Source organism: Labeo rohita, chromosome 3, assembly GCF_022985175.1.
Source record: "Labeo rohita strain BAU-BD-2019 chromosome 3, IGBB_LRoh.1.0, whole genome shotgun sequence".
Classification (NCBI taxonomy): domain Eukaryota; kingdom Metazoa; phylum Chordata; class Actinopteri; order Cypriniformes; family Cyprinidae; genus Labeo; species Labeo rohita.
This window is the reverse complement of record NC_066871.1, coordinates 13589031-13615074: the sequence shown is the minus strand read 5'-3', so window position 1 is coordinate 13615074 and position 26044 is coordinate 13589031. Positions and strand designations below refer to the sequence as shown.

Below are 26044 nucleotides of genomic sequence, written 5' to 3'. Positions count from 1 at the left end.
ACTGACGTAATGTATGACGTAGGACGTATGCGTTTACATTAAACAACATCAAAGCTGCGCGTCGGTTGCGCAAACAGAGGAAACTGGCAATACTGAGGCATTTCTGGTCAGGTTTAAATTACAGGTTATTTGTCACATTTCAAGATATATTTAACAAGTAGAAATATTTTATTAATTGCCTTAGTTTAATATATTATGGCAGTGTGATAATTGCAGTTACTTTTTATTATCATAAGAAACATTTATTTATATTAATTATTTGTATTATTACATTTAGAAAATATGTATTAGACTTATTTATTCTGTTTGAATACACCACCAGTCAAAAGTTTTTGAACAGTAAGATTTGTAATGTTTTTTTTTTTTAAAAAAAGGTCTCTTCTGCTCACCAAGCCTGCATTTATTTGATCCAAAGTATACAGCAAAAACAGTCCATTTTTGAAACATTTTTACTATTTAAGATGTTCTTTTTTAATATATTTTAAAATGTAATTTATTTCTGTGATCAAAACTACATTTTTAGCATTATTGCAGTCTTCAGTGTCACATGATCCTTCTGAAATCATTCCGATATGCTGATTTGCTGTTCAAGAAACATTTTTATTATTGTTATTATCAATATTTAAAACAGCTGAGTACATTTTTGTTCAGGATTCTTTGGTGAATAGAAAGATCCAAAGATCAGCATTTATCTGAAATAAAAAGCTTTTGTAACATTACACACTATACCATTCAAAAGTTTGGAGTGGGTATAATTTATTTATTTATTTATTTATTTTTGGGGAATAAAATTTAAAGAAAGTGATACTTTTGTTTAGTAAGAATGCTTAAAATTGATCAAAGGTGATAATAAAGACATTTATAATGTTACAAAAGATGTTTATTTCAAATCAGTGCTGTTCTTCTGAACTTTCTATTCATCAAAGTAACCTGAAAAAAATCTACTCAGCTGTTTTCAACATAATAATAATAATAATAATAATAATAATAATAAATGTTTTTGGAGCAGATAAGAATATTATAATGATTTCTGAAGGATCATGTGACTGGAGTAATGATGCTAAAAATTCAGCTTTGAAATCACAGGAATAAATTACATTTTAAAACATATTTTAAATAGTAAAAATATATCAGAATTGCACTGTTTCTGCTGTACATCAAATAAATGCAGGCTTGCTGAGCAGAAGACACTTCTTTAAAAACATAAAAAATCTTACTGTTCAAAAAATGTTGACTGGTGGTGTATTTAAATGTAGAGAATATACTGGAAGTGAATTTGATTTTTTTTAAATTCAGTTTTTATTTTGATAATATTCAATAACAATCAATTCTAGCTCTCGGTCCTCAAACGAGTTGGGTTTTTGATCCTTCATTGTGAAAAAATTGAGCACCTCTGCACTAAAAATGTATAAACCTTTACAATAAAACAAAATATCTTTAGTATATTTTAAAATACATTTTAATTATACAATATATTCGGAATGTTATGTCTTGTATATCAGTCGTTATGTCTATGTACCAATAGGCCTAATCTAAACGACAACTATTTGTTACAACGTAGTTTTTGTTGGGGACATTTTGAAAGTACTTTATGAATGATTGGTGGAGTCATTCCAAGAGAGAGTTCACTGATAGGTGTCGGTTGTTATTCAGCCGCTCTGACGGTAATCCTGATGCCATTGGCCAGATCAAGCCCGTCCTCCGCAGCTCTCACTGTTGCTCCCGGGACAAAAACAACGACTGGATATGACAGCAGCACGGTGACAACATTAAGGAGGACCTGTGTGGACGTATAAATATAGCAAATTAGACCTAATAATGGGCTTTATTTCACATTTGTTTTGTGTCAACGGCGGCAGCCTCTTGAACGCACGAGGTCTGCCTACTGCTGTTCTGCCCTGAGCAGCTTCAGGCTAAGCTAGCTGGCGACACACACATTCAGATCAGTTCTAAAGCACGGGATTTATTTTTAGCATTCAATTATTGTAGATTTTGTTGCTACTTTTGCTGTCACGTTTTTCCAAACACGTAAGTATGGCTCATATGGGTGGAGCAGAATACGCGACTGAAGGGAGCGGTTGCTCGGGGAAGCTGCGCTCCGGCGTCGGCCTCAGCGAGAGTCAAGAGCAGCTCCGCGCGGTGAAAGTAGTGCTGATGGAGCGCTTGGGTCCGCACGAACGCCTGCTTACCTATCTGCAGTCTGTTTTGTTGTGGGAGAGACCCTTTCACAGCGTCCTACTGTACACGGCCGCCAATGTCATGTTCTGGTGAGCTTTATCTCCATGGATTTATCTCTACTCAGGCTCTGTTTACAACCTAGTGCTTTCAGTTGAAACGTTTACATTATTCATGAACATTTTGAGGATCTTGTATAAGCCTTTCTTGTTTTATCTGGATGCATACTTGTCGACGTGTTCCAGACTTTTGCCCCCTTAATTTAAGATAAGAAACAGATGGTCAGGCTGGGTGCCTATATTTAGACAGTGAGCTCTGGCTGTATTGCTGCTACTGTAAACACAATGCTGTGTGCAAACACTTTGTGTTTTTGTAAATTACTTGTGACTGACGGGACAATTTTCGTTTGATCTTGTATGAGGTACCAACTTTGACAGCTTTTACTTAGGCATGTTAAGCAGAGACCAGTTTACACTGCGTTTTTGTGTCCCATATGTACTGTATGTTGCATGTTGTCTTCCACCTCCCACTATCAGTTATTAATGTAGACAGTAGATAACTACATAGCACAATAAGAGACCCTGCCATACATGTATCTACTGTAGTATAATGTTAATATTATATAAAATTAGCAATGTCAATAATGACAGTAATATTTAATCTTACTGTCATGATTGACATATTACTAATGTGTGTATATATATATATATATATATATATATATATATATACATTTATTTATTTGTTTAAATTTAATAATAATGCCAACTAATGTGTTATGTTCCCAAACCGGTTTGTTAGGCCTGGCCTTACAGTGGTATGATTTCTTATTCATGACTTAAGACTTTTCTCAGGCCAGCCTTACTTCGGAAGCCATGTGCTATTAGTACACACTTTTACATTTGTGCTTCTAAAGTCAACATAAGTTCAAAATTGACTCTATTTACTTTTTAATGCATGTCCTGGTCTTACTGTGAGTCATTCATTTGTGCATTTTTTACAAGAAAAAATATTTGCCTTTGTAATCTTTAATCAAAATATAATAACATTCCTCTGAAATGACTCCCCTTTTCCGCTGATGAGAAATAATCATAATAACCACGTTGTATCCTTCTCGACATTTTGGCTAAGACCAGGTGTAATAATGTTAATCAATAGCCAAATAGCTATTTAAAGGAGACCTATTATGCCCTTTTTTTACAGTATGTATAAGTCTCAGGTGTCCACAGAATGTGTTAAGTTTCAGCTCAAAATACCCCACAGATTATTTATTATATAATTTTGGAAATGTGTATATTGAGTAGAAGCAGAAACATGCTGTTTTCTTGCATGTCTCTCTAAATGCAAATGAGCTGCTGCTCCCCGTCCCCTTTTCCATAATAGGACTGCCTTTACAGCTGGTACCTCAGATGCTCTGCCAAAAAACATTGGTTTGGTTTTGATTATCATGTCTATCGCACTGAAATCATGCGTTTTAAACCTTATTCTTTCATGTCTTATTGCGCTTAAACTGTTAAATGCACGTAAGTTCATATTAAAAACATACAGGAGTTACAAAAACAGTCTGTGAAGGTAAGCAGCTGGGAAAGAAATCGCATGTTTACATTAGATCTGTGTGGCAGCCGTGTAATATACAATAAATAAATCATTAAGTCCATTAAGTCTTGTCACCTCTGAAGCTTGGACTTTAAACAGTGTTCTGTGCTTGTCTGTGAAGCTAACGACAGAACAGTTAACAGTGTTTGCTTGAACTTTTGGCATGGGGTTAGAACTGGTACACTGTTGCAAACTTGCATTATATGTAACATCCACTTCTTGACTTCCTATTCAAATCCTTATTTGGATAAAGTCCAGATAATTTGGCTTCCAATAGAACTGGGTTGTGAGTGAGATTTCATGTTGACTGCATGCTATAAAGAATGCTCAAGAAGGGTGAAATGCTTCTGGAGGGAAAGATGTGCAGGGAAGAATTGTTATAGGTTGACTGGCTTGCTCTCTTTTTTCTTTACTGTTCAGGCATGCAGTCTTCATACACTTAGTGCGGTCACCCTCTCCATCAGAGAAGTATTCTCTCTGATGTTGTTATATCCTTTTATTTGCCTCAGTGAACTGCAGAGGAATCGCTTGTGGCATTTCTGTGCTTGTAAAGACGTTTATTTATCTTTTTTTTACCACAGCCCAGCCCCAGGCCATTCAGAAATAAACTATCACCACCATCTCTGAACATTTCAGCTTTGATTGTAGTGGTTTTGACATATTAAGAGTTGTCAAAAATGAGATAATGATACTGAGTGAATGCTTTTCACACGTTCATCAAGTACTTTCATTTCAAATGTGCCATATCCCAGCCTCAACCCATTTAGAAGTACCGGTACTCACATAGAAACCTATACAAAGTAGCCAGAAAGAAAGGCTAATTTTAAACAAAAACGTCAGACGTACTTAGAGGCTTTTGCATCTGAACTCTTCATATATTGTGGCAATGCTGTTTGATCTAGTCATCAAACAGCATTCGCTGTCTGGTTCCATGCTGAGAGATCAGTAGAATTCAGCCTGGTCTTAGTGCCGGCTCACCTTTTGGTCAAGTACTGTAGCACATAGCTGTAATTATCCATGCTGTGAAACTGTTGGAAATCACAACTGTTCATGCAGCACGTCGTCTCTGAGATTCGCACAGGAAGACAGTGGGACCGGAAACACTGTGAGGTTTCCTCATATGTTCAGCATGATAAATGCATGACAGATGTCAGAGATTTCACGACAGAGCTTCTGATGCAGTATAGAGTGCACATTGTAATCCAAAAAACAATGAAAGTACAAATAATGGACTCCAGTCTTTCTGATCTCTTCTCAGGTTTTTTGCTCTGAGCTCTTTGAGGTTGCTCTTTCTGCTGGCATCAAGTCTGGCTTTGGCTGTTTGTGTTGACACTTGGAGAAATAAGATCTGGCCTAAGATCAGAGGTAAAATTAACCTTCCTCTGTTGCTTGTCTACAACTACTACCTACACTACCAGTCAAAAGTTTTTGAACAGTAAGATTTTTAATGTTTTTAAAGAAGTCTTTTCTGCTCACCAAACCTGAATTTATTTGTTCCAAAGTACAGCAAAAAAAAAAAAAAAACAGAACAATTTTGAAATATTTTTTACTATTTAAAGTAACTACTTATTTTAAAATGTAATTTACTGCTGTGATCAGAGCTAAATTTCCAGCATCATTACTCCAGTCTTCAGTGTCACATGATCCTTCAGAAATCATTCTCATATGCAGATTTCTATTTGAGATAAATGCTGTTCTTCTAAAGTTTCTATTCATAAAAGAAACCTGAAAAATTCTACTTAGCTATTTTAACAGAATTATAATAATAAATGCTTTTTGAGCAGCAGATCAGAATATTAGAACGATTTCTGAAGGATTATGCGACTAAAGTAATGATGCTAAAAATTCAGCTCTAAAATCACAGGAATAAATTACATTTTAAAATATATTTAAATATATTCAAATAGAAAACAGTTATTTCTAATTTATATTTTTTGCTGTACTTTAGATCAAATAAATGAAGGCTTGGTGAGCAGAAGAGACTTCTTTAAAAACATAAAAAATCTTACTGTTCAAAAACTTTTGACTGGTAGTGTATAAGACTTCATCTGTCTTCCATCTGTTTATTATCTTAATATTAATCATACTGGCTGTAATTAAAACCTCTGTATTCCCTGTGCTGTGACCCACTCAAGTTTCATGTTCTCCCTGCCAATTCACACAGCTTCTAGAGAATTACGAAATTGACATTTCCTACCAGTGCACTTCCAGGAAATGAACAATATCGACCTGAATCAATATTTTACATGTAGCCATTCCACAGTGGCTTACTCGCATTTGATCTACATTCTGGGAAGTCTTTAATAGAACTAAAACTAGATCCTAAATTAAAAATCAGTGTTACTCGCATAAAATCTGTCAAAATACTCATATAACAACAAAGTCTTGTAATACTCATCAAATGTACCTGACATGGTTTGTTTTTGCTCTCTTACAGTTAAAAGACAAGATGAGAGTGAGAATGAAAGGTAATGTCTGGTCTATTTGTTCTCTTTCAGGTTTTTCCAGTGGTGTTTTAGAGTTGAGAGTTGTTTAATGTAATTGTTAATTCTCTCTGCTCTTCTCTGATTGGCTTTCAGCTGGGGTCTAGTGCAGCCTGGGACTTTGAGTGTGCCTGAATTATGCCACTACCTGGCTGAAGTTTGGGTTACGGGCTCTACCTGTGTAACAGATATTGTGCAGTTTAAACGGCAAAATCCAGGGAAGGTGAGATTACGTCCAAACCAGAAATACAATTAAAATACATTTTGTGATGTTATAAGGCCTCTAGGATGTGTGAAAATAGTTTGGTTCCGCATAGACAGGAAGAGACTTTCTGAGCAGCTTGTAAAGTGACCAACCACAATGCATTTTGTTTTGCATTTGTGTCATAGAAGGCCTTTCATTATTACTATAAAAAGACTTTCTGTTTCAAGGCTAAACATTTATTAAATCCTGAAACTCCATTGTTTTGCAGTTTTGTTTGCTGGTTTGTGGCCTGTTCACCTCAGTGGCCATGGTGGGGCGCTACATCCCTGGATTGGCGCTGTCATACATGGCTTGTGAGTAGCAGAAATCCTTTAGAGCTTACTCATCCTCTCCAGTGCCTGAACAACTGCAAAATATTTACTTTCTCTCTCTCTTTTCCTCAGTGCTGGGTGTGTTGCTGTGCCCATTGGCTTTGTATTATCGGCTGTGGCAACGTGCATGTGTGAAGCTGGAGCCGGCCCTGCAGTGGCTGGACTTCAGCACCAAAGGATACATGATGTCAAAGCCTATAGATAACCAGTGTAAGTACACTGCAGATCTATACAGTCTGATTCCCATAAAATTGAAGTGTGGACCGATGTCATGTTGAGGATGACAAGTTCTGCCTTTTTAAAACTAGGTTTAAAACTAGCGTGACTGAAACTACGATCATGTGTGTCAGATCCATGTCACGTTCAGCAGCGGCAGCTCTTAAAGTAATAGCAGCCAAATAAGCTAATGACCAAGCTGCTGTGATGTCTGTTAATCAAAGAACAAAAAAAAAAAAAAAAATTGTAGCTTTAAGGATTCATCTATATTTAATTTAGTATTTAGTGTCTGAAAACTTTATTGAATTTCTCTATATTTCTTACTTGCTGAAGGGCACAGGTAAATAATGCGTTTATGTGAAGATTGTTTTAAGTTCACTTAAATTAAAAATTGTTATTTTTTAAAGTTTTATACATGTTAAAATTGATAGCTCTTATTTATGCTGTTGAAGGGCTATAGTCAATGGTTAAATATTAAGAAAAATAATTTCCTTGCATGTGAAATTTCTTGCTATAGCAAATGGAAGTGCTGTTTTAGCTCTTGTCTTTTACAGTATATTGCAGCTTTCAGAAGTTTTGATAAACTAAACTAATATTGAGCCTTCTATGTTTGCAGTTCTTCGTAAGCCCATCAGAAGCGGGACCTCAGATGACGCTAGTGACAGCGAAGAAGAACTGGCTGCATTCTGCCCAACGGTGAGCCCAGAAACAGGGGTTATTTATAACATGGCGATTTAAAGCAGTTGCATGGTCATGAGAGTAGAGGATCTGTAGGGGCTCATGATAGTAAAAAGCAAATTAGAAGATCATTGTTTTTTTTCTAATATACTCACACTTCTCTAAATATTCTGTACCTGTAGTTTGACGAAGCAGTGGTTGCTAAGGAACTGGCACTGACTGACTCCGAACACTCGGATGCTGAGGTGTCGTACATGGATAACGGCACCTTTAACCTCTCCAGGGGTCAAACACCTCTCACAGAGGGCTCAGAGGGTAAGACACCTTCACGTCTTTTAGTCTTTGACTGTCTTTTCTGTGTTTGTATGTGAGTCAATGACTAGAGTGTCTACAACAAAGAAAAGAAAAAAAAAATCTTGTTTAAAACATTACATTCTTTGAAATGTGCTTTTTGTATTCATGTTAATTTCATATTGTATTAAAAACCTTTACACCAATGACAAATTCTGTCATTAATTACTCCAATCCCGTAAGACCTTTATTCATCTTCGTAACACAAATTAAGATATTTTTAATGAAATCCAAGAGCTTTCTGACCCTGCATAGACAGTAACGCAACTGACACATTCAAGGCACAGAAAGGTAGTAAGAACATAGATGAAATAGTCCATGTGACATCAGTGGTTCAACCATAATGTTATGAAGCTATGAGACTTTTTGTGCTTAAAGAAAGCAAAAATAATTACTTTATTCTACAATTTCTTCTACTCCTTTTCTTTGCACACGAAAAGTATTCTCATAGCTTCATAAAATTATGGTTGAACCACTATGGTTGATCCAATTATTTTAATGCTGTGCTTACTACCTTTCTAGGCCTTGAAAGTGGTAGTTGTGTTGCTGTCTATGCAGAGTCAAAAAGCTCTGGGATTTAATCAAAAAATATCTTAATTTGTGTTCTAAACAAAGGTCTTAAGGGTTTGAAATGACATGAGGGTGAGTAATTAATGACAGGTTTGTTTTTTTCTTTTTTGGGTGAACTATCCCTTTAATGATTAATGATGTGCAACCATCAAATAGTAAAATATTTTTCTTACTCATATAATACACGTGAGTGTACACATCTAAATATTATGATTTTTATTTATTTATTTTTTTAAAGAAATTAATACTTTTATTTAGCAAGGATGCATAAAATTAATCAGAGGTGACAGTGAAGATGTTTAAAATGTTACATAAGATTTCTGTTTCAAATGCTGTTCTTTTGAACTTTCTATTCATAAAAGTCGTGAAAAGAGAATATTAAGCAGCACAACCATTTTCAACATTGATAAAAATAAGAAATGTGTCGGCATATTAGAATGCTTTCTGAAAGATCATGTGACACTGAAGACTGGAGTAATGATGCTGAAAATGACCCATGCATCATTTTTTCCATCCTATAATATCTTAATTTTATCTTAATTACTTATTCATTTAATAGATTTAGACAGACACAGTGATCCAGAGGAATCATTTGCCTGTGGGCTTCCAGACTTCCCCTCCATCAACCCAGATGCCACCCTGATGGAGGACGATGATGATGCCAGCATCGGGCTGCCCAGTCTCAACTCAGCCGTGCTCTCTGGCGCTCGCAGCTCTACCTCCGCCCTGCTGGACCTGGACACCCAGATGGACTCTGATCAGGAAGACCTCGACCCCGAGATCTCCCTCGGCTCCCTAAATACTACCTCTGACCTCACTAGTAACCTGGCAGGGGTCATCGCCAGCAACATGATCCAGGCAGCCATCGCAGGAGCCATGCAGCCCCGCCCACCACAAGGTCCTCGGAGAGAAAGCGGCCAGCGGGCAGGAGCCGCTCCGAGGGCATACAGAAAGCAGTCGAGCTCGGAGCTAGACACAGACCTGGACTTTGACGGCGAGGACTTTGAGATGTTAGACCAGTCCGAGCTGAACCAGTTGGATCCGTTTGGAGGAGGACAGGGAGGCCAGAGCAGAACCCAGGGATCCAGTTTCTTGTCCAACTTTCTGGGGAAGCCACAGTGAGCCCATCTTACAGATACTCCCTCCGTCTGTCTGCTCCTTGTGACCCTCGCACCTTGATCCGAGTAGAAGAAGTTTGCAGTGTTGGTTTGAATGTCTACTGAGATGCTTTCAATTTATCTGAGTGAGTGCGACGGAGAGAGAGTGTGTTTGTTTTGCACTGTTAGTGTAATATTAGATTCACTTGCCAGGTTTTCTTCACTGGCTGCAGTTGATATCACTGTGAAGTAATCTTGTTTGTAGTCTGAATCTTCTCTGTTTATGCTCCGTGAGCTTCCGTGTCCTCTCTCATTCGTGTGAGTGTGTATGGGACAAGTGTGTGAAAGACTCCGATTTACTTTGTAGGCTAAGCAATAGGACAACCATAGAAACATTTAAAAACATCCAAAATCTCTTTAACTTCTTAGAAACCAGCAAAACAAACACCAGACCTTTTTACTACATCAAAGTCTTAGATCTTTCACATAAATCGCTGTATTGCTTGTCTTCGTAAATAACACATGGGACCAAATCAGACATTCCACCATCAATGCTAAGTCAACACCCTTAAAGGGTTAGTTTATCCAAAAATGAAAATTCTGTCATTAATTACTCAGCCTCATGTCGTTCCAAACCCGTAAGACCTTTGTTCATTTTTCGGAACACAAATTAAGATATTTTTGATGAAATCTGAGAGCTTTCTGACCCTGCATAGACATGCAAAGTCATTATTATTATTTTCTTTGCACATAAAAAGTATTCTTGTAGCTTCATAAAATTACAGTTGAGCCACAGATCTCACATGGACTGTTTTAATGATGTCCTTACTACCTTTCTGGGCCTTGAAGATGGTAGTCTATGCAGGGTCAGAAATATCTTAATTTGAGTTCCGATGGTTTTACGGGTTTGGAACAACATGAGGGTGAGTAATTAATGACTGAGTTTTCATTTTTGGGTGAATTGTCCCTTTAATGTATACAGATATGTAGTCGCCTATAAGAAAGATGCTGACTGCTGACTGCAGCCTCATCTCATGTTGTTAAAGTAGTAGTGCACCCAAAAATCTAAATTCTGTCATAATTTTCTCATACTCATACCATTTCTAAACCTGTATGACATTCTTTCTTCTGTAGAACATAAAAGAAGATATTTTGAGAAATGTCTCAGTGTTTTTTTGTCCATACAATGAAAGTCAATGGCAGCAAAAACTGTTCGGTTACTAACATTTTGCAAAATATCTTCTTTTCACAGAAGAAAGTAAGTCATAAGGGTTTGGAACAAAATGAAGGGTGAGTAAATGATGACGGAATTTTCTTTTTTGGGTGGACTGTCACTTTAAGATTCTGAGACATGAGCTTTTCTTAAGGTCACTGAGTGATTAACCGCAGTCAGGTTATCTCACTTTGCCATATAGCAGCGGTCACCAAACTTGTTCCTGGAGGGCCGGTGTCCTGCAGAGTTTACCTCCAACTTTCCTCAGCACACCTGCCTGGAAGTTTCATGTATACCTAGTAAGACCTTGATTTTAGTTGGTTCAGGTGTGTTTGATTAGGGTTGGAGCTAAACTCTGCAGGGACACCGGCCCTCCAGGACCGGATCTGGTGACCCCTGCTATATAGGGTTGAATTCAGGTAAATTAGGATACTTTTTGACTGGTCAAAATGTCCCAATTAACCTGAATTCACCCTGTTTGCAGCGGTCACCTCCCATAGTAAAGTGCACATTTTTTCATTATGTCTGTCTGAACGTCTTAAATCAGGAATAATATAAGAACTTAATAAAAATGTATTCATTATATATCAAAGCAATTATTCAGCAAAAAAAAAAAAAAATTGAATAAATAAATATATATATATGAATGTCATTTGGCTCAGTTTAACATAAGCTGTTTCTTCCACAATGGTATTTACATTTAAGTTCATATGAGCTGGATTTTTTTCTGCATTACTTGAACACCAAGGGTTAATAAATGACAGTAGCTCTTTCCTAAATTTTTCAAGATCTGTTGTAAAAATATGGAAAATTACAGTATATTGTCTTTCAAATGGCTGTTTTTCATCTGTTCGTCAGTCAAATCGAAAAAATAAAAATGAAACAATACCAACTTGTTTAACAGCTCAGCAATGCTGTTCATCTGGATAATTTGGCAGTACGTTGATTTTGTTTGTAATGACTCTACCTCAAACAAGACATTCGGCTGTAACTGCCACCTGTTCGAACACAGCCTTCTCTCTTCAAACACACCTTTAACCGTTCTGACTTTATGCAGAAACTTTTATACAGGTAGCAGCAAAAAAATACTGTAGATCTCCTCTGCATCCTCTCATCTGGTCTGGTCTGATATGAGGTTTAAAGCAAAGTGTAACATTCAGTACAGTGCTAAAGCACAAAGGATTGCGAAAGGATTTCAGAAAACACCTTTTGTGTGGTTTAATGACGCTGGTGGAATTAAGTTGAGTTTGCTGTTTTATTTGCTGTTTCTTTAGTAGATGCTGACCTTTTTTGTTTCACTTTGCACTATTGCCCCGTGAACCGTTTCTGTTTCTGACCCAGTGCTGAGAGACCCATCATTGCTGACTTTAAGCTTTCATTATTGTATACGCTGGAAAGTAGGAAAAGTACCGGAAAACTGCTGTACTGGTAAAAAGGCATTTTGTTACCAGAGATCAGTGAAGTGTTTTCTATTCTCCAAGCATACAGTTTGTTTGTTTTTTCATTTAAATTTAAAGTAATGGAGCGTTGAGGAATTATAAGGAAGCTGCTTATCTTTGTCGTGTGTATTCACAGTCTGTCACTTCCTGCTATTCCAGTTTGTTTATGACATTTCAAACCCAAGTTTTACTTTATCCAGCCAACTTGAGTTAGGTTAGAAGACTAGTACTGTTTATTGTAGTGTTTTATATTTTGCCACTTTGCTGTGATTTTACTCAACCTCTTTTTTCTTCTTTCCTGGTTTGTTTTTGCTTGGTTGTGAGCCCTAAGATTTTGAATTGCTGATGATATTTTTTTGGATTGCTGTGTTAATAAAGGTGAGTTTATAGATTGGAAAGCCTTTTATTTTGCCCTTTTTACTGTCATGTTATTAACAGTTATTAATACTATTATAAAAATACTTAGCTATTTATATGGACACACCTTTTATGTATATTAATTAATTTGGTTTGATAAATTGCCCATATTTCTTTTGAAAAAAGCTTTTCTTTTTTTTTTTTAAGTGTGTCAGTGTGATTACCATTCAGTTGGCCATTTTACCCTGTCCATTCACCTTTTTGTGGTCGATTTCAACAAAATTCACCAGCAATTCAAATTGGTCAATGAAGTGGTAGTTTATACATTGAAAGAAAATTATGCCCGGCGTCATCTATTGATGTTGTATTGATGTTAGTGATTTATACATAAATCAGTTAGAAGTCTGTCATGTTGAGGCAAATGCAAAATACAGAATCATTCATCTTTTCTTTCATTATGTGAGCATTTTACAGGAGTCTTTCTGTAGCTGGATTCTGCAATGTCAGTGATTTTTATTTCTGTACAGATGTATTACCCTCTTCCATTCTCTCTAATTGTTTTTTGATAACTTTTGATGTGCAAGACAATAAAGAGATGAATGAATATATTCTTTAAGTAAAAAGCGTGTTTTTTAATTTAGTTACTGAATATATTTAATTGTTTTGTGACCTATTATAAAATTGTTTCTAGTCTAATTTGCTTGTAATAATGACTATTATCATAGAAATAAATTTTTTAGTAAGATTTATTTTTTAATTGCATTCAGAGTACAATATTACAAAACAAAAGATAAGTCTGTAGTGGAAGGCAATACAATAAAAAAAAAAGAATATATATATATATATATGTGTGTGTGTGTGTGTGTATATGTATATATATATAAATATATTTATATACAGTACTGTGCAAAAGTTTTAGGCCACTAGTATTTTCACCAGCTAAAAAATGGTTTAAAGTAAGTTATTTCTATCTTTTGCTGTAGTGTGTCAGCAAAAAATATCAGTTTACATTTCCAAACATTCTGTTTGCCATTAATTGTAATAATCCAGTGAGATTTTTGTTTGTACAAGGAGTCTGACAACAGCCAGTGCTCCACACTGATCTAATCTCATCATCATCCAGTCTTCCTGGAATGACATGAAGACACAGAACAAACTGAAACAGAGTAAATCCTGAAGAACTGTGGCAACGTCTCCAAGATGCTTCAAGAGACCTACCTGCAAAGCTGCCTGAAAAATTTTGCGCAAGTGCACCTAGGGCAAAAGCTGCTGTAAACGCAAAGAATGGTCGCACCAAATGTTGATTTCATTTAGTTAATAGAAGGTAATTGATAAAGAAAATCTATTTATGACAGCATCCTAAATTGCCTAAAACTTTTAACAGTGCTGCAGCTTTGCAGGTAGGTTTCTTGAAGCATCCTGGAGACTTTGTCACAGTTCTTCTGGATTTAGTCTGTCTGAGTTTGTTCTGTTTCTTCATGTCATTCCAGACAGACTGGATGATGATGAGATCAGATCTCTGTGCAGAGCACTCGCTGTTGTCAGACTCCTTGTGCAAACAAAAATCTCACTGGATTATTACGATTAATGGCAAAATGAATGTTTGGAAATGTAATCTGATATTTCCTACTGACACACTACAGCAAAAGACCGATTGATGAAAAATACTAGTGGCCTAAGACTTTTGCACAGTACTGTATATATATATATATATATATATATATATATATATATAGAACATAGTTAATTTTACTAGCTCTACTAGTACAGCAAATGCACAAATTACAATCAAAACAACTTGCATGATTCTGCCTTATATTTAGAAATATATATGGATAATATAAAAAAGCCTACATAAATGTTTACCATTATAGTAATATCATTATATATATATATATTTTTTTTTAACAAATTCTGTGTTGTTGTCTGAAAAGCAACTAGCATTAACTGAAGAGGTATAAGAATAACATTAGCAATGGGCGTTTTTAATTGTAAATTTATTTGCATAAAATCATTAAAAGTATAAATGCATTACACATTACGTGTACAGCATAGATTATAATGACAAAATGTTTTAGATGTTTGATTTCTTAAACACGCTTAGCTTCGTAGCTTAATTATTTAAAACATAATTTTCACAATAACATATCCATAAGAACATTCAACATACCAATGGCGTCTTCAAGATGACGTACGTGGCGTCATCACCGGTAGTCCCACAATTCAACTCGGCGCGCGAAAGCTGACTGAGGTAAACAACAGAAGAGTGCGGATCCCTGACGGATCTAGACTGAATAAACAATGAGCAAAAAAGACAGTGCAGGTACGCGATGGGTCTTTTACTCACACCATTTAACATTTTATGGCTTTATTTGGTTGTGATTTCATGAATGATATAACGTTAGCTATATACTATATCAAATGTCCATCTTTGTCTCATACAGGTGTCGCACAGATCCTCGCTTACCTGAATGAGAAAAACAGACCGTTTAGTGCTCAGGATGTCTTTACAAACCTACAGAAACAGTGTGGCCTGGGTAAAACGGTAAAAAGTAACATTACATTTACGATTTAATGCTTTTGACCAGTTCTGCTTTGATGACATCTGTCCAGTAGCTAAAAGAGTCTGTGAGCTCTTTGTGGTCACTGTTTGTTAAATGTGATCATTTGTGACCCTGGACCACAAAACCAGTCATAAGGGTCAATTTTTTGAGTCACTTTATCTGAAAGCTGAATAAGTAAGTTTTCCACTGATGTATGATTTGTTAGGACAGAACAGTATTTGGCCGATTTCATTAATTTTGATATATTTATGGTATGAAATTGACAAAATATCTTCATGGAACATGATTTTTATTCAATATCCTAATGATTTTTGGCATAAAATAATGTATTAATTTTTGAGAAGAATTAAAAATTGATCATTTTGACCCAAGCAGTGTATTTTTGGCTATTGCTACAAATATACCCGTGCTGCTGGTTTTGTGGTCCAGGGTCACGTTTAGTATTACAGTTTATATACAGAGTGTATTATGTCAAGTGATATTATGATGTTAAATGCCTTTATTTTCAATGCACTTAAACAGGCTGTGGTCAAAGCAATGGAGCAGCTGGCCCAGGAAGGAAAGATTCAAGAGAAAGTCTATGGAAAGCAGAAAATCTACTTTGCAGATCAGGTTGGTCTGGTTCCTCATATAATATAAAAGGATCTTTCTTAATATTAAGAGAACTGGTGATGGTTAATCAGCCTGACAGATGTCCTTTTCTATCCCTTCAGTCTCAGTTTGCAGATGTAAGCGATGCTGAACTTAAGAAGATGGATGCTCGTATTACAGAACTTAGCACTGAAGTACAGACCATTTCACAGAGCTGCAGGCAGCTGGATGCAGGTGTGCGCTCAGCATGTGCTGCTTGGAAAAAATATGTTGTTTGAACTTGTGCACAGACTGTTTGTATCTGATAAAAAGATCATCTTTATGCCCTCAGAACTGAAGGAGTTGAACAGCTCATTAACCACAGCAGAGATGAAGACACAGATTCAGGAGCTGCAGGCAGAGTGCTCTGGGTACAAAGAGAGGCTGGAGAAAATCAAGTCAGCTACAAACCATGTGACCCCTGAGGAGAGGCAGAAGGTTTGAAATCACTGCATTCTTTAATGTCTGGTGATCTTTTGGCCTTTGCACAATGCAGGATCTGTTTTGGGATCAACGGTAATCTGCTTGGATTTTGTCTGCTTGTCTAGTCAGACTAGTAGTTCATATTTTTACTTCCTGCCAGCATTTTTACCTCAGACCTACCAAAAAAAAAGTTTTTTTTTAAGTGGTAACTTTTTTTTTTTTTTACCAGCAAATTGTTGTGTCCAGTAAGTCGAAATGACAGTCCATCCACTGACCTAAATCTCTCCTACACTGGCCCTGGGCCATTCTTATTGTTGAGCCCTGCACATTAAATTGAAAAGGGGAAAAAAAAGACTAATCTAAAGCCTTCTAGCATCTCTGGAATATGTTTGATTCATTATGTGAAGTTTATACAGATAATGTGGCTGTCCTGGGGCAGTCAACAGTATGTTATGCTTGTTTATGTTGCTGACAAATGTATTTCTTGCCCCTCAGGTTTACAAGGAGAGAGAGACTTATGTGAAGGAGTGGAGGAAGAGGAAGAGAATGGTAATGATCCATGAAAACATTTATTCAGAACTTCAGATTCTGCCCAGGAGACAAAATGTCAGCTAATTTTTAATGATACAGCCATAAGGCATGCCTTTATGAAAGTGCATTCATTTCAGATTTATCTTCGTGTCCTCAAGACCATGATTTATTTATGTACCAATGGAAACTGCTCTAGCACATTATAATCTTTGCTATCACTGCCAACGATCAACTGACCTAACAAATGATACCTGTGATAGTGCTACAAAACTTGCACTATACAGATATTTAGATATATGTTAAGTCGTATGTACCATAACATGAAACTCCAAGCACAGCTTTGAAGTAATTTACGTCTCTATACCTGCCAGGTTACCGATATGGTTGGATCTATATTGGAGGGGTACCCAAAGAGCAAGAAACAGTTTCTGGTGAGTCATTCCCATAGAATGGGTTCCTAAACATTTCTGACACCCGAACCCCTTTGAAGAAACATATTTACTTTAAGTCCCCCCTGAGATTTGATGTTAATATTTAAATCGCAACGCGTTTGCTTGTTCATGATTCTCTAATGTCGTTTAATCATTAAATGACATGCAAGTAAATAGATAAAATAGTGAATCTTTAACCATAATCATAAAATAGTGAATCTTTAACCATAATCACAAAAATGAAGAAATATACCACTGTTGTAAATTACAAATAAAAAAAAAAATAAAAAAAAAAGTTTGATAATTATAACAATTTTTACACTACAAGTAACAATACTGAGATTTATGTCTTAATTCTTAATACTATTGAAATGCTGAAAACTGTGAACAAAAATATAGGAAATTATTTACTGTGTAAATAAAGTGAACGTAGCATAGATTGTTTTCACAAATGCATGTACAGAGTCGCAGCATATGCGAAAATGGAGTTTTGTGGAACTTGTGGACCTTGTGCAGAACCCCTTAGGGGTTCACACCACCGTTTGGGAAACCCTGCTATACAATAATGTGTAACATTATACTGACAAATAAAAAATTGGACCTGTCACTGTGTGTGCATTAGGGGTGCAACAGTACGTGTATTCGTACTGAATGGTTCATGGAGTAAATTATTATTTTTTTTTTATACACACACACACACAATTCTTGGCTTATGATGGACAAAACACATGCCTTGGATTCAGCTTTTTCTGTTTTGTATTCTGAATTTTTTTTTTTTTTTTTTTTTTTTTTTTTTTTTAAACTGAGAACTAATCCTAGTTTTTTCACCGGATTGGAAACCAAACCAGTGCAGAAAGATCCTTTGTAGAGTACATATCAATAAGTATATATCCAGGTAATTTACTATAAAAAATAATAATTATATATATTTTTTACTAAACCTTTTACTAAGGTTACTTACTTTTTACCACTTTTAATAAAATGCCTAGAACTCTTGAATGGAAAGAGATATTTTCACCAAACTCTGAACAAGTATGTAAGTGCTCAATCTAAGGTCACCGTCTAAAAAAAGCCGCAGAGTTTGGCCACTTGGTGGCGCTATAACAGGCAAAAAAGACATAAACATGGCTATAAATATGCACCGTTTGTCCGATTGACTTGAAAATTGGTATGCCGTGTCTTTGTCCAAAGTGCCACTAGTGTCTATGAGGACATTTGCATATTTAAAATAACATTGCCATAAACGGCCAATGAATGTTGAGGTTAACTGATGCCAGTTTGAAAACTTGGTGGGCATGTTAGACTCATGGCCTTAGAGGTCTGTAAGAGCATTAAAAGAAATCGTCCACTAGGTGGCGCTAACGAGTTTTATGCCTCTGTAATCAAGTGGTTTCACACATCCACACAATAGTCATATAATTTAATAGCTCTCTGCATTCGGAGCAACTTTGCATTGACTGCCGTCAATCAAATGATTTATAAAATATTTCAGATTATGTAAAAAATCTACTTTTATGAACTAGTCCTAAGTTTTTCACTTAACCTCAAGATAAGCACGCAGCACAACTCTCTAGACTCTCTAGATCAGGGGTGGTGAATTCCAGTCCTGGAGAGCCACAGCTCTGCAGAGTTCAGCTCCAGCCCTAATTAAAACTCACCTGCCTGTTGATTTCTAGTAACCCTTCAGACCTTGATTAGCTTGTTCAGGTGCATTTGATTAGGGTTGAAGCAAAACTATACAGGGCTGTGGCTCTTGCCACCCTTGCTCTAGATCAGTAATTATCTCAAAAAACTGAAGTTTACCCTTTGGGTAGCTATAACAGGGTCGCTTAGTAAATTCCAAATGTACCCAAAAGCCTATACATCCTAAAAAAAATCACAAAACTAGGTGAGCACCTGCAACATAGGTTTCTAAACAAGTATGCAAAGATTTATCGGACAGTAGGTGTGGTCATAAATATTAAAAATCATATTTCTATAGCAAATTACCTGGATTTGCCAAAAATTCCTTTTTAATCATTGATTTGGGTGGTTACAAGCTTGCTAAATAGTACATCATGTCTTTTTTCATGTGCTTAAATGCCTAAAACCACCTGAACCCCAATAATCGCTGTTTGCAGCTGTATTTTTTATTGTCAACGTTGCCTGCCTGAGTCTTTCCCCTTCATCTTATGTTTGAAATCAGGAGGAAGCTGGGATCGAAACAGATGAGGACCATAAAGTGACAATGCCCAACATCTGATGGAGGACTGCCTGATTAAAATCAGATGCCGCCAGCATCGTTGCCGGGACTTCAGACCTTTGGAAAGGTTGGAAAGTAATATAGAGGATTCTGGGAAGCCAAGAGAAGCATTTTGTTAAAAACCAATCCTATTTATAAAAGTTCTGTTGAAAAAGAAAGAACAAACAAAGCTGTAAATAAGTTTGAACATTGTTTATTTTTCAATTAAAAAAATTACACTGATACAAAAATATTTCAACCAGATTCTTTTGTCGAAGTCAGAAATGCAGAAGCACAGAGTCTAGTATGGTAGTTAAGCATGACGTAGCCTCGTTTCTGTGAGCTGACATTTCCCTCCACTGTATGGCTTAACTTGTAAAGGCGTCCCTTATTCCAGCACAGATCAAACAGCTGATTGTACAATCATCTGTTATTTAAAAAAAGATCTCAATACCTAAAAATCTGTGTCCTGAGTAGACTTCGATTCAAATTTTCATTATGCTTTAATTAACATTCATTAAAAATATAAATAGAATTGGGTGGTCACACCATGTGAAGCTGCTACCATGCACGGATGTGACTGTGTCTTCATTGATAGCTTATGCGGCACAAAACATACTGATCACAAGAGCTTAAACCATTAACATAAATGCAGAATAAAACATTATTGCGCTACACACAGCTGAACAAAAACTGACATAACGTGACGAACAGAGGTTTATCTTCCATTATTTGTGCGTAGACACTGCAATCTTTGGTCACAGCATCCCAAGGACAGTGGCTTAAAAGAGGAACAAAGATGGCTCAGCATTGCCTAACTTTAAGTATATTAAAGCGTGCAGGACAGCTGTTTTTGGACTTAAAAAAACCCAACTGACAGTGATACATCACAGTGTAACTAGACCTCTTGGCTCCCCTTTCCAGCACAAGGCTGTTTGCAAAGGTGAAAATGTAGATGTGCTTTGGAAAATTACTTGAACATGAGGTAAAGATGATAACTGAATGCAGCACACCAAGCTTAATCATTCAAAGGCAGCTGTCTGGTTTATAATGCAGCAAATTGAGACATATCGCACACCGCAGTATATGGGGTGTGAAGTTGTTTGACAGCTGGGTGTTCCTCATATTTGTGGTTGTCGGGATGCTATTTTTTTTTGAAGACTTTAGAAAATATAAATACTGAAGAAACGGTTCTGGTTTTAAACAAAAAAGAAGTGATTAAACTTTAGGACTGAGGTGTGTTCAGCAACATCAACTAAACAGAAATTACACGTTCTTTCATTTCAAAGCTAGCTGAAGGTGAGTGAGGAAACAGAATAACAATCGCAAACATTACCTTTCAAATTATTAGTAATAAAATGAATGAGTGAATGATTTATTGCATTTCCACAGTTGTTTGGTTTTTTTGAATGCACCCCAGTCTATTAGTGTGCTGATACCCTGCTGCATAGTGTGTGTGTGAAAGAGAGACTGTTCTCTTGAATAAGATTTAAGCCTGAGAGACAGACAGACAGACATACAGACATACAGATCAACAGCTTCAGTACAGCTGACCATTCACTTGCTGTAGCACCGTCACCACAAACTCTCTCAGTGTCTGTAAACAATACAGAAAAACAAAGTAAGTCTGGGAGTTTTCAGTGTTTATCTAAGCTTCTGTAGGTTATTAACTGAAAAACTGAAGCTTGCTGTCGCTTGTGTAGTGATCAGGTTCTCTGCGTTGGTTTGAGTAGAGTGCTATTAATGTTCTCATGGCACATTTTGCAATTTTTTTTTTTTTTTTAAAGATTTATTTTTGACAGTTTTAGCCTTTATTATGACAGGACAGATCAGAATGGACAGGAAGCGAAGTGGGAGAGAGATAGGGGACAGGATTGGGAAAGGTCCACTGTATGTCGAACACATTTTGCATGTTTAATGCATTTCTGGGTTGTTCTGTAGGGCCCTATGATTTCCGCAATGTGGGAAATGCAGAATTCAGTCATGAAAATGGAAGTTACTGTATAACACAGAATGTCACAGAATTAGCCAAATTTTGAATGAATAAATCAAAAGTAGAAGAGAAAAATAAAATAAAAAGTGAATCTTTATCCAGTAAATCAAAAACAACTGGAAAACTTACAGGGCCTTTAAATATTGTTGTGGACTGAGAACTGCAACATAGCAGATAATTCAGCTGTAAACAGGCCTTAAACATGTAAGCATGTGCATGTGTGCTACCTGTGGCTTGCAGTGTTCTTCGATCCAGCTGAAGACGCAGGCAGAGAGCTCCTGAAAGCTGTTGACTGACACTGAGGCACTGAAGGACTGGAACAGAGAGTCCATGATGCTCTGAAACACACTGAACTTCACCTGATCTGAAACCTGCTCGTTGCCCTGCTGAGGGTTATTCTGATGGGCCTTCACAATGTGCTCATAGTTCCTGAAACAAAGCCCACAAAGTGTCCATTAGAGACACGTTAGTATCTGAGACTTATTCCTCCCTCCCTCAAAGGTCTTAAAGGGTGTTATCTTTCTTGGCAGAAGAGTGACAGTGTCAGATAAAGCCCGAAAACAACCTTGCAGGAGAATAAGGGGAACTACATTTGTCTGCCTAAGCAGTTAAAATACACCCAGCCCACCACTAAATAACCAACCACTCACGTTTTCATAATTTTCAGCGCCATCACCTCCTTCCTAAGTGTGGAAACATCCTCTTCCTGCTTCTTTTTTTCTTTGTGGAGAAACTGAATGTAGTCGATTGCTGCAAATACACATACACACACACACACACACAAGCCGCTGAGCTTTTTCCATTCCAGAGTGAAAGACATGTGACAAGGAAATATAAATAGATAATGAAGGTTCTCACTCTTCTGCAGGACTGTAGCTTTACTCATCTTCTGTGTGGCCATGGCAAAGTCAGACTGCTGCTGGCATGTAGGCACTATAGACTGCAGGTCATCATAGCCTTTCTGTGGGACAGAGGTCCATACGTAGACATTTGAGTGACAGAAGTAGAAAGCGAGAAGCACAGCACTGTGTTTTGTCATATGTCACAATCCAGTGTTTTCAAGATCTCAAAACGGCTCTATTCACAGTAAATTCTAAACATGAACTCATCTCTGCATGTTTTGGGTTGGTCACAAAACAGCTGTTGTCAACAATAGAGAAGCTTTAAAGTTTAAGGGGAAATGAACTGAGAAATCAAAACCCTTTTTTTGACTTGTAAGAGGTCATTGTACTATAAAAACATCCTGTAAGTTTCAGAACTCAAAACTTTATTGTTAGTCAAAAAAAAAATATATTATATTGAAGCCAGTCTGCCAAAACAACAGGTTGTGGAGTGTGCCACTTTATGATGTAACAGAGTGGATAAGCACCGCCTCTGCAAAAGATCAACGACTCCTTTGACATCGCTGCCTGTTTGTTTACTTCATTTTGCCATGGATTTGTTTGCAAAAAAGGCACAATTTGACGCAGGACTTTCTAAAAGACTGAAAATAAAGACGTCTATATTGAATCTGACAGTAATGTCTGGTCGACTAGTAGTTCATTTTAAGCATTAGTCGACTAGTAGTTGCACATTTATTAATAAACCATATAAATCATAATAATGAGCCTTTAAACGCCTACATAGCCTAATAAGCACACGCATGCCTCAGTGCATCAGCAGATATGATAATTACGAATGTGTCAGGGGAAAATTGCAAGGAGACTGCATTAACGTTCTAAGAATTTGTTGATAAACTAGCACCTTCTTTGTTTTCGGTTTAAAAGAGATAAAGTCAACGACACTGACCCGTCATCTCTGCAGTAGTGATGCGCCTGTATGTTTCATATGAAGAATACTTGTTTTCCATTTGAACTGGTTCATTTAAAATTAGACATTTCGCTCTCTATAGCTATATTTTTCATGTCTGTAAGTCAAGTGTACAGAGTTTTGAAGTTTTGCGCTCAAGTTCATACAGACCAAGATGGCAGAAAGCGCATTCTGATTGGTTTTATTATTTTACAAAAGCGCAATGTTTCATTGTTATTGTGAGTGCACACAAATAAACAGAGTCTTTACAGAATCGAAAAATGAGTAAGTACTCATCTGTCGCCTCCATCTGTCATGCAGTAAGCGCGCTACTGTTCAGCTTCCACACTCTGCACATAAACTTCAGTAGTGCACATTTTTCTAGGTTAACATTACATTGAGTTGCCATGTAAAGTTGCTACTACTTGCATCCTTCAGATGAAAAGCCAGATTTAAGGTCGATGAATGATTGGATTTGCCATATTGCTATATAATCACAATGTGTTTGGCAAAAAATAAGTCTCAGATTTAGTCTCTTAAACTAGTACTAAATAAAAGTTAAATGAATCCCTCTTGCACCGTATTTTTAAGTCAGCATGTGAAGTTAAACAGTTCAACATTCAGAAAAAAAAAGCATCTCATGAAACCATTCCATTTCATTGCATCAGACGGAACTGCAATGCTGCTGACCTGAACTGAAAGTCACAGAGCACAGCTGCTGTCAGAAAGGCAACTGAACCACAAGTTAACACCCAAAAACCACCATAACCTCGCAATATTAAAAAATAGAATATTTAGAAGTTTGAATGTAATCAAGCTAAATAATTACAATGCTTTTAAAATCAATTATTGCCATCACTTCCAAGCACTTAGGCTCCCGTGTGCTTATGTAAGCTACTATATTTTCTGTTTTTTTGTTTTTCCTAAAACTATTTGCTCTTTTCACTCTTACCTTGATGGCATCTCTACGTTTCTGCTCTGCCTGTGTGTGTGCCTGTCTCCTCCTGTCTTTATATGACTCCTTATAGGGCGTCTCATGTCTGTTGTCACTGTCTTCATCATCTAAACCAAAGAGAAGAACTGTATGTCAGCAGACTGTATGTGCAATAACCATCACATATTTTCCTTTATATTATGACTTACAGAGCATAACAGACAGATGGGTGAATTTCCGTGTCATGACAAGGAAACAATTGCCATTTTAAAGCAAAGGTTATTTATCAATGCCAAATAATGGCCATGTTTGTAATTAGATGACTGAGATTGGTATTATCACCTGTGTTTGGTACTGAAGAGGCACTTGTGGATCCAATGCTGTTGGCTCTTGACACCAAACTTCCTTTGCGAGCACTCTCGGTAAAGAAACCTAATGATACAGATATTTAAATAGGTGTAAATATATAAACGCACATTAGTTAAGATTTTAGTCAAATTTTATAGCTTGGGTACTCACTGTGATCGAAGCCGTTGTCGCTGAAGGCGCCGTCCGTCTGCTGAGACATGGTGACAGGTGATGCAAAAAGACAAACAGAAGAATAGTCAAAGCCAGCCAGACTAAACATCCAGAGACCAGCCTACTGATGATCACATATGCAAACAGAGCCTGACCTGTCCTGCCTTACTTACTTTTATCTAGGACACCTCTAACTCCCCACTGTGATGTGTCCCAAATAACCCCTTTAAAAAATGACATTTAATCTACATGCATAATGTATCTCCAAACTCCCAGACTGAGCAATCACTGTCACATTGTCCAAGCTGTCATTACAGTCGGTGCAATTGAGGGCATATTTTATTTTATTCGTTGCATATGAATGCGACAGGAAGTGCAGAATTCACTGAAATAGCAGAATAAATATAGTGAAGGAACAAAGAAAACTAGTGAGGCTCATTTTGTCTTCTTGACAGTATTTGGGGGCATCATCTGCCAATTGAATCGAATCCCGCCCCCCCGGGGAGTCGATTCTGTGGTTCGAACGAGCCTTTGATGCCAGAAAAATTCTGTCTAGTGAGGCAGTTTCCCGTTTTTTGAAACACAGCCAGAAATAGTCAATGTAGCCAACAAGCAAGTTAGCTTAGCAGATTCAACTCTTAAACATCTGTTACAGCTTCTATTCTAATATTAACAACATAAATAGTCTGCTGACGCGCAGAATCGTTTTCTGACACGTTTCTGTTGTCTAAATCACCGCTAAATACACTGCATTTTAAGACCACGGTAATATGGGAAGCAGGGTAATTGTTCTTCTGACTTGCTTAACTTTACGACTAGCCTGCTGAGCTAGAGAGTGAAACCAACCACTGCAGACCTACACAGATAAACAGAAACTCACTTTACGACGGCGTTTTGAGAGGTTATGGTTACTTAAAATCAACGGACCGTCTTTATCTGACTATTGTTCCTTACTTTGAGCCAGGGATCCTCCGGCGACGCGCTGTTTTCCGTCATTTTGGAATAAACAATGACGGGATGTTACGAGCTGCGCCCCCTATTGGACATTATCTGCTCTGACCTCTAGAGACTCATTTTCCACTCTGTCGTTCTCTCTTTCTGCTGACTATTGAAGACTGGGACATCCATTGAACACTCTAAGTTTATTGTTAATATACTGATCTATTCATTCATCCATTTCTTTTTTGTTTTATTCATTGCATTGTATATATTCTTATAGTCTATACACATACATGACACTGATCATTTCCTATGTGAGT

At 36.8% G+C, this 26044-nt stretch overlaps 3 protein-coding genes across 5 annotated transcripts; 2 read left to right on the top strand and 1 right to left on the bottom strand.

Annotated features, from left to right (window-relative positions):
• The first annotated feature begins 1667 nt into the window (after positions 1-1667).
• retreg3 (reticulophagy regulator family member 3) lies at positions 1668-13359 on the top strand. The gene is made up of 9 exons (XM_051105590.1): positions 1668-2267; positions 5030-5136; positions 6209-6239; positions 6351-6477; positions 6728-6812; positions 6903-7040; positions 7663-7742; positions 7907-8039; positions 9205-13359. The coding sequence occupies exons 1-9, from the start codon at positions 2035-2037 to the stop codon at positions 9765-9767; spliced, it is 1497 nt and encodes a 498-aa protein (XP_050961547.1). The 5' UTR covers positions 1668-2034; the 3' UTR covers positions 9768-13359.
• A 1405-nt stretch (positions 13360-14764) lies between these two features.
• Positions 14765-19740, top strand: psmc3ip (PSMC3 interacting protein). The gene is made up of 8 exons (XM_051106403.1): positions 14765-15074; positions 15196-15296; positions 15838-15927; positions 16029-16140; positions 16238-16383; positions 16864-16917; positions 17271-17330; positions 19516-19740. Exons 1-8 carry the CDS (start codon positions 15053-15055, stop codon positions 19570-19572), a joined length of 642 nt encoding a protein of 213 aa, XP_050962360.1. The 5' UTR covers positions 14765-15052; the 3' UTR covers positions 19573-19740.
• A 561-nt stretch (positions 19741-20301) lies between these two features.
• mlx (MAX dimerization protein MLX) lies at positions 20302-25835 on the bottom strand. 3 transcript variants are annotated; one of them, XM_051106401.1, is made up of 8 exons: positions 25740-25835; positions 24786-24825; positions 24609-24698; positions 24285-24394; positions 22403-22505; positions 22195-22294; positions 21772-21973; positions 20302-21148 (listed from the first exon to the last, which is right to left on the bottom strand). In XM_051106401.1, exons 1-8 carry the CDS (start codon positions 25779-25781, stop codon positions 21092-21094), a joined length of 744 nt encoding a protein of 247 aa, XP_050962358.1. In that variant the 5' UTR covers positions 25782-25835; the 3' UTR covers positions 20302-21091. The 3 variants fall into 3 exon arrangements, with proteins under 3 accessions (XP_050962358.1, XP_050962357.1, XP_050962359.1); XM_051106400.1 differs by having other exon boundaries at positions 24786-24822; positions 25713-25806; XM_051106402.1 differs by having other exon boundaries at positions 24786-24822; positions 25740-25806.
• Positions 25836-26044: the final 209 nt, after the last annotated feature.